Here is a 12,649-nt window from a genome sequence, read left to right as displayed (position 1 = left end):
TATTTGAAAAACACTTACAGTTCACTTAATTAGCCTAATTACATGGTGCTCTTTCAGCTTATTATTAATGCCCTCTGACAGAGATATGTTACCCTGGCCTTGAACGCATGCTGGCCACAGTGTGTCGAGTTGAACTTGGATAACATCCAGGAGCTTCCATCAGTCCCATACACTTTGGAATAGAGCATCCGTGATACGCATCAAGTGCATGTCGGTTAGAAAACGTGATATTCTTAAACATTCAAGTTTTTGGCTTGGTGCATTTAGCTAATTAATGTGTTTCTATGATCATTGGGAGACTCAAAGTGACATAATAGAAAATTCCCATTCCATACCATTCAAATGATAATTAAGGCAGCCATGAATTAATCCCCAAACCCAGAACCATTCACTCATCCTTCAGCTATTTAAGGACTGCTCAGAATCAGCTTGAAGCAGTTAGCATGTGATAAAGCATTTTCACCAAAAAACACCCTCATTTTATTACCCTGTGAAGCAATCCTCAACTACATTCAACATGTCAGTACCTTTTCATACTGATGTTTGAGAGTTAATGTAACAATTTCATGGAAAGAGAAATAATATCTGGAACACAGGTAGTTTTTTTTTATTTGTAAAACACTGCAGGAATAACTGTCTTTAAAGAAAATTTCAGTATCAATAAAATACGAAGAGCTGTTTTCATTACAAAAATTCAACTTGTATGCATTCTTTCAAGTTTTTCTACTTAGATTATAACCACAATAAAATTCTTAGTGAGTTCAAGTTCTTTACAAAATGTTCTATCCCATGAGAGCATCATAAAGGTCAATTTGAAGCCTGAGGTTCGAAGTTGAATTGATGGAAAAGTACATTTTCTCCGTTTTCATTTAAATAAATACATAAAGCCAGGGTCCTGAAAACATTGTTATAATAAGTACACATGAATATTTCTTTGAAATTTGGTAATGAATTTGTGCATGATGCTTTTTTTGGGGGGGAGAGAATAGTGATGGGAATTTTCTGTCAAATAATTGTTCCTTTACTTTAAAACCAGTTGTTCATACTGTTTAAAATATTACATGGAACTAACCACAAATAAACGTGGATGAGTTGGACTTGACAACATATTTAAGTAATTTTACACTTGTATGGATGGATTCTCTTCCACATAAATGATTTTAAAAGCCTGTAAGATGAATATATACAGTTGTTTTCTTTTGTAAATAGAATAAACACAGGCCTATATCTTAAAATAAGTCAGTCTGAATTAACCTGTATGAAGCTACAGCTAAAGCCAATGTTAACAAGCATTCCTTATTAACAGACCAGTAGAGTAACTGTCCCTGGGAAGAGGTACAATAACGTGACTTTATAAAAGTTCACAGTTGTGACTATCACAAAGAGAAACAATCAAGGATGTAGAAATTGTATATCCAGGTGAAGTCTGGGCAGACCCAAAGAACCTACTGGGCTAATAAACAGAGTAATGCATTAGACAGTAGATTAATAATTTTAAACTTAAGAAACTAACTTGTACTAAGAAGCAGCCTAGATGGAATTTAAGGCAACATTTATGTTTTAAAAAAAAAAATCAGTTTTAAAGACAATTTTTCTTTTGGTGGCAAAGATGAATGATAGCTTTCAGATTCTATTCTCTAATATAAAGACTCATAATAAATTACTTTTTCTAAAGAGAATATTAACCATTTATGTACCATAAACTTGTTCACATCACACCAGTTTTAAGAACTGCTTCAAGAGAAATAGCACTAATTGAATAATCAATGCTATCTTTTTTTTTTTTTAAATTGGTAATTCATTACTGAACCAACCTAATCCTACTCAGTTTGTATACTGGGACATACATATCACACAACACTGTATAGTTCCAGGCTTTGAAAGGAAAAAAACATAAAATAGAAAATTAACATGTTTGATTATATAATACTTCCTTCTAGCAAATAAAATTTTGTAAATGACTGAAGAGTTTTAGCCAAAGAAATATGACTATTCCTCTCAGAGAATTGTATCTGTTTGAATATGAATATGTCTTATAGTCAATCTCCAACTTGTTAGGTAACTACATGTGAATATACTCCTTCATTGTTACCCTACTATTAAATATTGATCCTTTATTATATAGTGTCTACCTTACTATAGCCACATTTAGATATATAAATATATACTTGAACATTTTTTCTCATTACTCTTTTTTAAACTCAACAGGCATGACTAAGTGTGTCCACATAAAATAAAGTGATTTCTAACTTGGTGGGAGCACTGGGGAGAACCACTAAGCTGTAGAGGAATTTGGTATAAACGCTTATGATGTGGACAGGAAACATCTACTTGTTGAGATTCAATTATGATTTTTGAACCTTTCCATGATAACAAATATTGTCATTTGCAGCTCCCTTATAGGGATACTTATAATCCTCACACTGTAAAAGTATGTTTTAGGAATTTCTTCTCAATAGTGCTGAAAAATCAAAAAATTTTTTATGATGCTCAATTTGACTGTAGAATTTGCAACCCCCCCTTTTTTCATTATTATTTTTTTAAGTTCTGGTGCAATCCAACAAATACAAAGCTTTCAGTATGATTCTTTGTTGAAACTTATTGGCCAAATTGTGAGCATGGGTAATGGATAATCAGAATATAAATATATTATATACTTTTTAGCATATAAAGCCATCCAGCAACTTAACTGTATTCTTCTCCATATCCATGGGTTATAATATGAAGGGATCTAAATATATCCAAGGGGGAGGGGTGGGAGAGGGCCAATGTGTTAAAGCCAATTGTGTATCATACATAAAAGTGCACGTTAACTACTTGAAAAAATTCACATTTATTTACTGTCAAACCGTGTTAAACTTTACACTGGATATTAGTGATGGGCTCATTATTAACAGGTTTACACAAAGGGATGAAAAGAAAAGCAGAATTTGGCTGAAACAATTTACATTTCATTAGAACTTTATCATAAAATAAATTAATTACTAAATATAGGCAGAAGGAATATGGAAGAGTAATATTTATGTTTTATTTTATTTTAAAAAAGAAGAGGCACCTTTTGTTCACTAGAAAGTTTGTGAGAAGTGCCCAGTGCCCTCTCTGCCCTCTGCTCAAGAATAAACGGAGGGGCGACACGCAATCTTTTCTAGATTTCACCACCGTTGTGCAAGGCATGGCGTAACTGGCTTCAAAGACTTTCCTCCCCATAGAACACGTTCTTTTGGCAATAAGGAATTTAAATGTAAGGATAAAACTAACATGTCAAAGCAGAACACTTGTATACAGTGGAAACTAAGTGACAATGGGCAGAACCATGACAAAGTGTAAGAAAAAACATTTTATAACATGTGCAACCAAGAGCTTTTCACAATAGTTTCTTCAAACTCTTTAAAATTATTTTAATGACAATTCTATTTCAGTTGGACACAAAGGTATTTATTTTACCCTAGCAATAGAACAAAATATAATTTCTTTAGCCATTTTTTTTTTTTTTTCATGAGAATAGTTCATTGTACAGTTGAGGAAACATACGAAATAAGGCCTGTGGCTTGATTGCTAGTGGTTAAACATGGTTTCAATCTTTGCCTTAATGGAAAAGATTTGCAGTGAACTGCAAACTGCTGCAGAATATCTCTCCTGCTTTTCCAAGTCTTGTCAGGAACAGTAAGGTACAGTAAATTTGTCCCACAGGATTTTAAAGCCTACGTCTTGTATATAATACAATGCAGGCCTACAAAAAAATGGTGCAGCCATATTTACAAATTTAGTTCGCAAACTGCTGCGGTAAAATGGCTGGAAAGTTGCGTTTTGCTCGCTTCACAATTTCTCTAAACAGCAGCAGAATCTTAAAATACCTGGTTGGCATCTCTTTTCTTTGTAACAAATAATTCACTTTAGTATACTCTGTGTATATACAAAGTTTTTTTTGTATGTTTTATAAAAATTCACAGAACGGCAAGGTTCAGTCATCTTTTTTTTTTTTACACGGGAGGAACCACAGGTCATCAGGGCCGTCTGCGTGGCCGAGTCTGCGTCGGGCCCACGGGCCTCGCTCTGTGAATACTCGCAGGTGGCCCTCGGACCTCCCCGGCTGCGCTATTAAAGGCTGGTCACCAGCTGCATCTGCCCTTCTCTCACGTCCCCTTCGGGGATGCAGCCTTCCTTGTTGATGGGGATGATGTACCCGTCGCTGTTGCCCCTGCTGATCTGGTAGCACGTCTGGAGCTGGTGGCCAGCCCCCAGGTTGGGCATGCTCTTGTAGTAAATGTCCTCGTTCTCGCTCCTCCGGGAGGGAGACAGGTCTTCCTCCATGTCCGGGCTGCTCTCCGGGTAGGGAGAGTCTCTGAGGTTGGGCATGCTCGTGTAAAGAGAGTCCCTGTTGGGCGACTGCAGGTGGTCCTCGGCCTCAGAGGTCAGCTGGGAGACGTAGCTGTCCGTGCCCTCGGGCTTCGCTTTCTTCTGCGGCTGGTACAGAAGGGAGTGAGTCCGCTGAGGGATGAGCGGGGCCTCCAGTTCTCGGTGGTGCAGCTCCAGTCCTGGGTGGTCGCCATGCATGAGAGAGGACGCGTCGGCCACGATGGCATCATCCTCGCTGCTGCTCCCGCCAATCACAGGTTTGACCGGGAGCGTGAGCTCCAGGTTGTGAGTCTTGCTGCTGCCCCGTAGGTTGTTGTGCACTAGCTCTGAAATGATCATTTTCTCAAAAGCGGTATCATTCAGACTTAGTCCACAGTCCACGACCTGCACGCCGTCGGTGTAGTCCCCCTTGCGCAGTGAGTAGCTGTTGTTGAAATTACCATTTAGCGGTAGAGTATCCATGGCACTTGTATCCCTGGCATTGTTCAGTGAATGTCCTGAAACAGATAACGGGGTTTCCATTATTGCCGCTGATCCTTCCTCAAAAAATCATTAACTCTTTGGCACAAAACGTTTTAATGTCGTTCAGGACAAAGTTGTATTTGAAAGCGGACACTTGGAAAGTGCCAGGCTTTCCCGCATTCCCAACTGTAAACAGTTGCACCCCCTTAGATATCTAATACGAAAACGTGTGAAAGAATAATTCTGTTTTCCAGGGAAGGAAGATGGCATACTGAGTATTACTTGATCAAATTTGGGGAGACAGTAGTTAATCGATTTTGGGTCAAATCTCTGACACAAAAAAAGACTTCACTCCATGCCCTTGCATAGTTAATGCAAAGCAATTCATTATTGACAATTGCATTTTAAAGTACGAGACTATGATTTATAAAAATAAAATTAACATAATTTGTCCTAAACAACACTAAATTAAAAAGGAATAAGTCACATACGAAAACCAAAGGCAAATGTACAACACAAACCCACATAAGTGGCAAGCAACTTTTTTTAAACAACATCTAACATTTCCTTTTTTTCTGGAGATGAAATTTAAAAAAAAAAAGAATGAAAAATATGAACAGATACAAAGAATTCATGTTAAACAAAGACAGCCATCTCTCATACGGACCGGGCCAGGGGCCCACAAGCACCATCCAACAACATGACAGACAGCAGGTGGAATGACTCACTTTGGACAACTCACATCATGTCTGTCTGCTCAGGCTATCTGGCCTAAGAGTAGCTGATATATAAAAGAAAGTAAAATGATTTATTGTAACATGATGAAGAATTTCTAAGCTTCTCAGCAACTTAGTCAGAGCAAGGGTTCAACAAATTAGGTTACCAGCAATAGCAGCCTTTCCCGTTTTGGTTTAATAGTTCTTATTGTTTTGCTATGTACTTTGGAAACGAGTACTCTAATAGCCATGGCCCCAGGCTCCTAATGGTCAAGGTGTTTGCCTGCAGCCCTGCAGTCTGCATCAGTCACAGTGACAGCACCAAATGAACCCGCAGTCTACTGCATGAGACTGGCCCACAGACACTGTGGGCATGGAGGTTAAATGCAGAAATGTTAGAGATTTCTTAAGTATGGGTCACAGAAATTAAACCAAGAATAAATATTCACTATGGAATGGGAAAAGGGTGTTAGCCTTGGCTAATATATTGTTTATCTCTAAAGGAATGAAAGATTGGATAAGTCTGCTGAAGATATGAAAAGAGGTTTAGGAAGAAAAAAAATACGGTAACATGCTCTCTTTGAATCAGAGTTGTATTTTTCTACAGACACATAAACATGTAAACTAGGACATCACAGTGCTTTTCAGGCAAATGGGAAAAAAAATAGAGAAAATTAAATGATCTGCACCATGGGAAGTTGGGTTATTCATTCTCAAAATCCTAGAGAAAAAATAAAATCACTTGTCTACAGATAGGTCTGGAAAAAAAAAGAATGAAATGATGGTTATTGAAATGAAACTGACCACTGTGAGGCTGCTGCATTGTATGCAAGGCTTGGAGGAGTTTAGGAAAAAAATTTAATTCTTGGAAAAAATAGGCACTTTCCCTTTTTAGTGCTCACTCCACTCTTAAAGCTGCAGATTATCCTAGAAAACTCAATGTCATGACCAATAAATATATGATAATTGTTTGATAAATTATCATTAGTAGAAAATGAGAAAATGGGGTGATTATATTTGTTGGTCACTCATGTTATTTTTTTAAAAAAATCTGATCCAACTTCTACATTTGAGAAACTGACAGGCCAATTAATATCATGCTCCACATATAACAAAATAAAGCTCTGAGAGCTATTTGTAAGGCTTCCTTTAGCTTGGTTGACACAATTCTCTAGTTTTATAAGTTCTTATGTGCACCACAGTCTTTATAAGATCCACCACTGGAAAACTGCTGGAGCTTTAAGTTACATGATGGATCACTTGCCAGCATTTGTTTCCTCTGTAGAGGTTGGATCTTGTCTTTTTTTTTTTTTTCCTTTTTATTATTGCTTAATAAATATAAACATATATACTGGGTAAAACAGGAGGTGTTTTCTATGATAAACTGCAGATTTAAGCACATCTTTGACTGGTTTGGAAGAGGCAAATTTTCTGCCCAAGTTCAGGTAATTCACTTGAAGACTTTCCACAGCCTGTAGCAAGATGACTGTGGGAATGCAGAAATGATAAGTCAATTATTCAGCATTCGGGTTGACAGTACCTCGGGCTTTAAAGAGCAAATTATTTCAGCATTGCGTATACTTAAGTATGGACAGCGTTTGCTACAGACCTCTATTGTTGAGAAAGGGCAGTACAGACAGATGTACTGTTTGAATTTGGTAACGTTTTAGTTGCAAATTGTGAACCACTTGCCCGCTGAGTCTACTTCATGACTGCTAGTTATGTTTTAATTGTGCCGGTTAAAAATCATGCTGAAAAAATTTACATTTGATAGGCAAAGTTAAGTTTTACTCCCATACTTGTCTCTCTGTAGGTTGCTAGAGGAAAGCATAAGGAAAGTGAGAAAAAGAAGAGAATGAAAAAAAAAGCTGCAGTTACGTTAAAATAGAATTTCAAGGAAAAAAAAACAGAAACAAAGTTCTTTGTTAAATTTAGTGGTAAATATCAATCACAAATAAAGACTATATGCTAGCAGTAATTTAGCAGCAGTAACTTTTACCAAAATCTTGAAAATTTCTGTTAAATATATATGCTTTTTAAAAAATAAGCTATTAGAAAACACAGTAATACAGGATGGGTTAGTGACAATCTCTCCCCCTCCCCCAATTAAAAAACAAACAAACACAACTATAGGTATAAACTGACTGATATTAACTTTATTTTCAAAGCTATTTTAAGAAAAAAAAAAAAAAAAAACCACCATAAAGCTGCACTATACTATAGTGTGGTTACATTGATAATGCTGGATGCCGTTTTCTATAGCTAGGCATCCAATGATCTTTATTAGCTAATCCATTCCAAAAGCAAATTCTGTCGGCAAGCTTTAGAGTCAATTGAACAGAATATTACATAGAACGGATACCTCTAAGTGATATAAATCTTGAAGATGGGCTCGCGGACCATGTGATGTCAGTCCTGTAATAATATATTAAGATTTATGCCACCTGTGTCAAAAACATGGATAATTATTGGTAAATACTGTCATGACTGAATGTTTACTATAATATAGTGCAGTTTTAGAAGCCTGGCATGCTCAATACCATTCTCTTTCAATTGAGAGACTATGGATGTAATAATAAATATATGGCAACATGAATATTCTAGAGAAAGGGCAAAGACCAGAGCTCTGTTTAGCAGCAAAGAAAGGTAGTTTTATTCATAAGTATAAGCACACCTGGTGAGTTAAATACAGGAGCTGAAGGGGCATTACATACAACTGTTTCAGCGAGCAATGTGTTATAGGGGTTGTTAGTGCCGTGGGGTCGAAGAAGAGGATTTGTTAGTAGGTAATTGCCAGTCATTCCTAAAGCAAAAAAGGAAAGAAAAGAAAAGAAAAGGAAGGAAAGAAGAGACATCAGTTCTCTTAATTTAGTGTTACAGTTGCAGTACAGTACTTTTCGTATTCATCAAGGATAGTGAACAAGTTGGCAACGAAAAATCTGCTGAAATTTTCTGACTGTATTTGAACTACTAATTTGAAGGAGAAAGGGTAGAGGGAAGTTAAATTTCAGTAATTCACAGGTGCTTTCTAAGTCCCCCAAGTAAACACCTGCTGAGGATGACATTTACTAATTTATACAAAAAATCACTGTTAAACAAAAATGGCAATTAAATGCACAGAGATCAACATTATGTTTCAAGATGTTACTGCTTAATATTAAAAACCTAACCACTGAGGCCCAGAAGAGGGAATCTCAAACTTTCAGAATTTACAGGTGTGGGATTATCCCTCATGAAAACATCTGTGTTAATATCAACTTCGATACAAGCAGGAGGAAAAACAACTTCAAACAGATAAAAAGTATGACACATTGCACAAAGCTTCTCTTAGTAAATGCAAGAGCACACATGCTGAAGAAGAAAAGGCTGTGTATAATGAATTATTGGACCATTCATAAATTGTACATAACAAGAATTTTATTTGCCAGGTTTCAAAAAGTGAATCATTGAATAATGCATTTCCTTTTTGATAGTCATCTTAACAAAATTAGGTAGCATATCAGAGCCATGGAATAAACACATTTCACTTATTCTAATTCACAAATTACCAACCTTTCAATACTTATCAAACATGTTTTGCATAGCTAATGTAATTTTGACTAAAAATATTTTTAAATTCAACTTGGTTTTGATGTCATACATACTCCTTTTTTCATTTTAAACCAACTCATCAAAACAATGGCAACATTAAAAAATGTCATTGTGATAAAATATAACTGCTGTATTACCAATCAGTACAACAAAACTAAAATCATCTGGATAAATTACCTTTCCACTGACATATATAACAACATGATTTTTTTCATACCAAGGTAAAATTTACTAAACTTGCATTCAGAACTATGTGTACATGCGTTTGTGTCCTTATCTTGCTAAAATATTTTATTTGCCAGCTTTTTTAAGAATTATATTGATAATGATAATTTTAAAGCTGTAATTATAGTACTTCAAGGAGAAAAATATTAATTTGTAAATTCTCATGTATTTTATCTTTTTGTTCATGAAAATTTACTATAAATGTTTTTGACACTTTTTACTTTTTGAAAGAAATGTAAAATAAAAACTTTTGCAAATAAGAATCTTCACTACAAAACTGGTACTGTTTAATGTGACTAGTGGTTATTCTAATTGTGTTGATGTTTTATGAAGAAAAGTTTGGTAAATGTCTCGGTTAAAAGGATAAATTTCTACTCACAAGAAAAACATATGAACTTGTGGCAAAGTATATTTTCAGTAATTACTTTTTCTAGCCTTACTCTTAATGCGGAGTTTAAAATTATACTGTTTGCATTACATTACTGAATAAAAAGAATTTATATGTACTTGAATAAAGGATAAAAACTGACTCAAAAGATTTAGGAGCTTGTGATATAAACACATTTGAAAAAAATTCCCCATTTTCTCTAGGATTATTGTAAATTGGCAAAAGGTACAAAATTTATATTGTAAACTCAAATTTTCCTAGTAACTGACCTTGATTAAGTGTTGAAGTGCTATTGATGTCACCTGAGATAAAAGAAGATTCAGATTGTTTTCTCACAGTGTCATTCCACATCCTTCTTATACGACTCTATCAACATAAAATAGCAAGACATGTTATGTTAGTTTCCCCAAATTTACCTTATTAAAGACACACAAAAGATTTAACCTATCCATCTGTGTAGGATTATCTGTGGGGCTTTTAAAAAAGAAAACGTGTGTGGATTCTAGTCTAAAACTAAGGAAGTCTATACTGCTCTGTTGCTTTTCTACTAAGGGGAATTTAATCTTCTACTCTTTAAAAGTTTTCCTTTATTGCTTTTTTTTTTTTTTAACGTAGAGATGGCTGATTATTCAACAAATGTTTACTGAGTACCCACAAAGAGCACTGTGCTGTATACAAAGCTTAGGCTATGAAATGATTCTGATAGACTTTTTAAAGAAGTATACCTCTCAAAAAAAGGATGTTCACACCTAAAGAAACACCTTCAAGAAATACTTAAGAAGACATTAAAACCAAAATACTAAAAAAGCAAGTATTTGCTATGTAGACATCATTAGAATAAGGAGACAATTAGTGCATTTGAACAGAGCCCGTCTCGGTAAGCTTTCTAGAAAGAAGGCTGATCGAAGACGCTGTCAGAGTCCGTGTTACCTGTGTGCCGGAGGAATACCGAGCGCTGGTCCTGGTGGTGGAAGCCTTCACTGAGCTGTGGGGACTCTCCGTTGGGAGGCCGCTGCAGCAATAGGAGTGTCTGAAGCACTTGCCATATTCTTTTCGTACCTGCATTGAACAACCAGGAGACCATGGGGTTAATACTTGCTTCTCCCTTTCCCTAATCAACTAAACGATGGAGACGACTAAGAAATTCCACAAACATACTGCCACGCAGAAAATAAACTGAACTTACAAAAATCAAGTTTAATTGAAACTGTTGTAATCAGAAAAAATATCTCTGTCCACTAGACTGGCTATAAAATCTCTTCAATGTGATTGAAGGTAGTAATGCTTTATAACCTATTATGTAAATGTTATTAATACAATAGCAATATTTTAAAAAGCCTTATTTCCTCTGTATACTTAGGAGCGCCAATTTTATATTTCATGCTAAGAAAAGAGGACAAAATATTTTCTTGCTTAATTACATTTAACCACACCTAATTCAGTCATTTAAGTTTTAGACGCTTCATGTCCTCCTTAGGTAGGTCAATGTACATAAACCTCTTTTATTGGATTGCATAGTTTTGTGGGTAACCTCTTCATAATGACAAGGCTATTTTGGCACAAGAATAAAGGAAAAAAAGCACTTTGATAACATGCCATTAATTATGATGGAATGTTTTCTTCATTTCCTGATGTGTTTTAACACTGAGTAAAAAGAGTCAAAGATGCCTATGCACTTCATTAGCACACAAGGGAACTATTTATGCAATTTCTATTCTCATTAATGAGTTACCGTGTAATTTCCCTTCCCTCTTCTCCCCCCCGCCCCCCCCCCAAGCTTGGATATAAGAATAGATCGAAAAGTTTTTAGTTCTAAAAGAAAGTTTAAAGTAAGCTTTAAAAAGTGAAGTCCCAACACTCGCTAAATGATGGGGCCCCTGGAGAGGTGGGTGAACTTGGGAGGAGTAGGAGAGTCCTGGATTCTATGCAACGATACGATACTGGCACATAAACATGTCTTGTTGTGGCCAACAGCCAGACTTCAAAATCATAAAACAGACAGGGAGATATTGCGTAAGAAACTCTTTCTTCGAGTAGATTACAAAACACACTCAAAGGCTTTCCCCCTCCTCACAGTTGTATGCTCTGTATCTGCCAGCAAAGACCATGATTTTGACACTTATTCCTTGCAAAACTAGATAATTAAAGTCACTAGATGACCTTTTAAATCTAAGTGCACTTGCATTTTCCTCCTCTTCGCTTTATTTAATTGTACCTATTAGAACAAATAACAATGGGATTGAACTTTCAAAGCACTTTCTTTGCCTAAATATGCTCACTGAAGTAGTAAACCAGGATTTAAACTAAATCACTTTGTATCATATTCTTCACAAGTCATCCTGGCAGCACCAAGAGGATGTGTCTAAGACTAAGTAGGATATATTCAAAAGAGCTACAGGATGCTTTTAAATGTAATTGTAGTTAAAAAGCATAGCAAAATCTTTGTTCAATTAATACACATAACTCTATGAGAAAATAATGGCTAAGTTTCGGTTTTATCTCAAAATAATTTGGCAGACTACAAATGTGCCTGTATGCATGTATACAAAATGCTCATTTATAAAGTAAGAAATATATAAAAACCAAAAGTAATTACAAAGGTTATACCTGAATCATATTTAGAAAGTTAAGATTCAATGTTATTAAATAACACATCATACCTTATAAAAAAATGTCTGCACATTTAATGGCTATTAACTACTCTGCAATGCTGCATAACCAAGACAATGGCAATGAAAGTGGTACTTTATCCAAATAACACCTTCGGTGTTGGTGTTGCCTAATGCCTATATTGCTGTGAATGTACATTACCTGTCAGGACTGCACATTCCACTGTTATTATCTCAAAATTACAGCTTATTCAAAACTGATGGAGGTAACAACACTATCATCTTGTCAGGATTGAAAACAT

At 35.6% G+C, this 12,649-nt stretch overlaps 1 protein-coding gene across 3 annotated transcripts in view; it reads right to left on the bottom strand.

The window, feature by feature from the left end:
• Window positions 1-2,814: 2,814 nt before the first annotated feature.
• Window positions 2,815-12,649, bottom strand: part of ADGRL2 (adhesion G protein-coupled receptor L2) — a 429,144-nt gene continuing 419,309 nt past the window's right edge. For all 3 annotated transcript variants that reach the window (XM_070405458.1, XM_070405460.1, XM_070405459.1), the window contains 4 exons: window positions 10,669-10,797; window positions 10,008-10,104; window positions 8,209-8,337; window positions 2,815-4,853 (listed from right to left, as the gene is read on the bottom strand). In XM_070405458.1, the coding sequence (XP_070261559.1) occupies window positions 4,099-4,853; window positions 8,209-8,337; window positions 10,008-10,104; window positions 10,669-10,797 (1,110 nt within the window). In that variant the 3' untranslated portion in view covers window positions 2,815-4,098. The remainder of the gene's footprint in view (window positions 4,854-8,208; window positions 8,338-10,007; window positions 10,105-10,668; window positions 10,798-12,649) is intronic.

The sequence above is a fragment of the Myotis yumanensis genome, unplaced genomic scaffold, assembly GCF_028538775.1.
Source record: "Myotis yumanensis isolate MYYU_CA2020_CCGP unplaced genomic scaffold, mMyoYum1.0.hap1 SCAF_2, whole genome shotgun sequence".
In the NCBI taxonomy this organism is placed as follows: domain Eukaryota; kingdom Metazoa; phylum Chordata; class Mammalia; order Chiroptera; family Vespertilionidae; genus Myotis; species Myotis yumanensis.
Note: the sequence above shows the minus strand (reverse complement) of the source record. Positions and strands in the feature narration are given on the sequence as shown.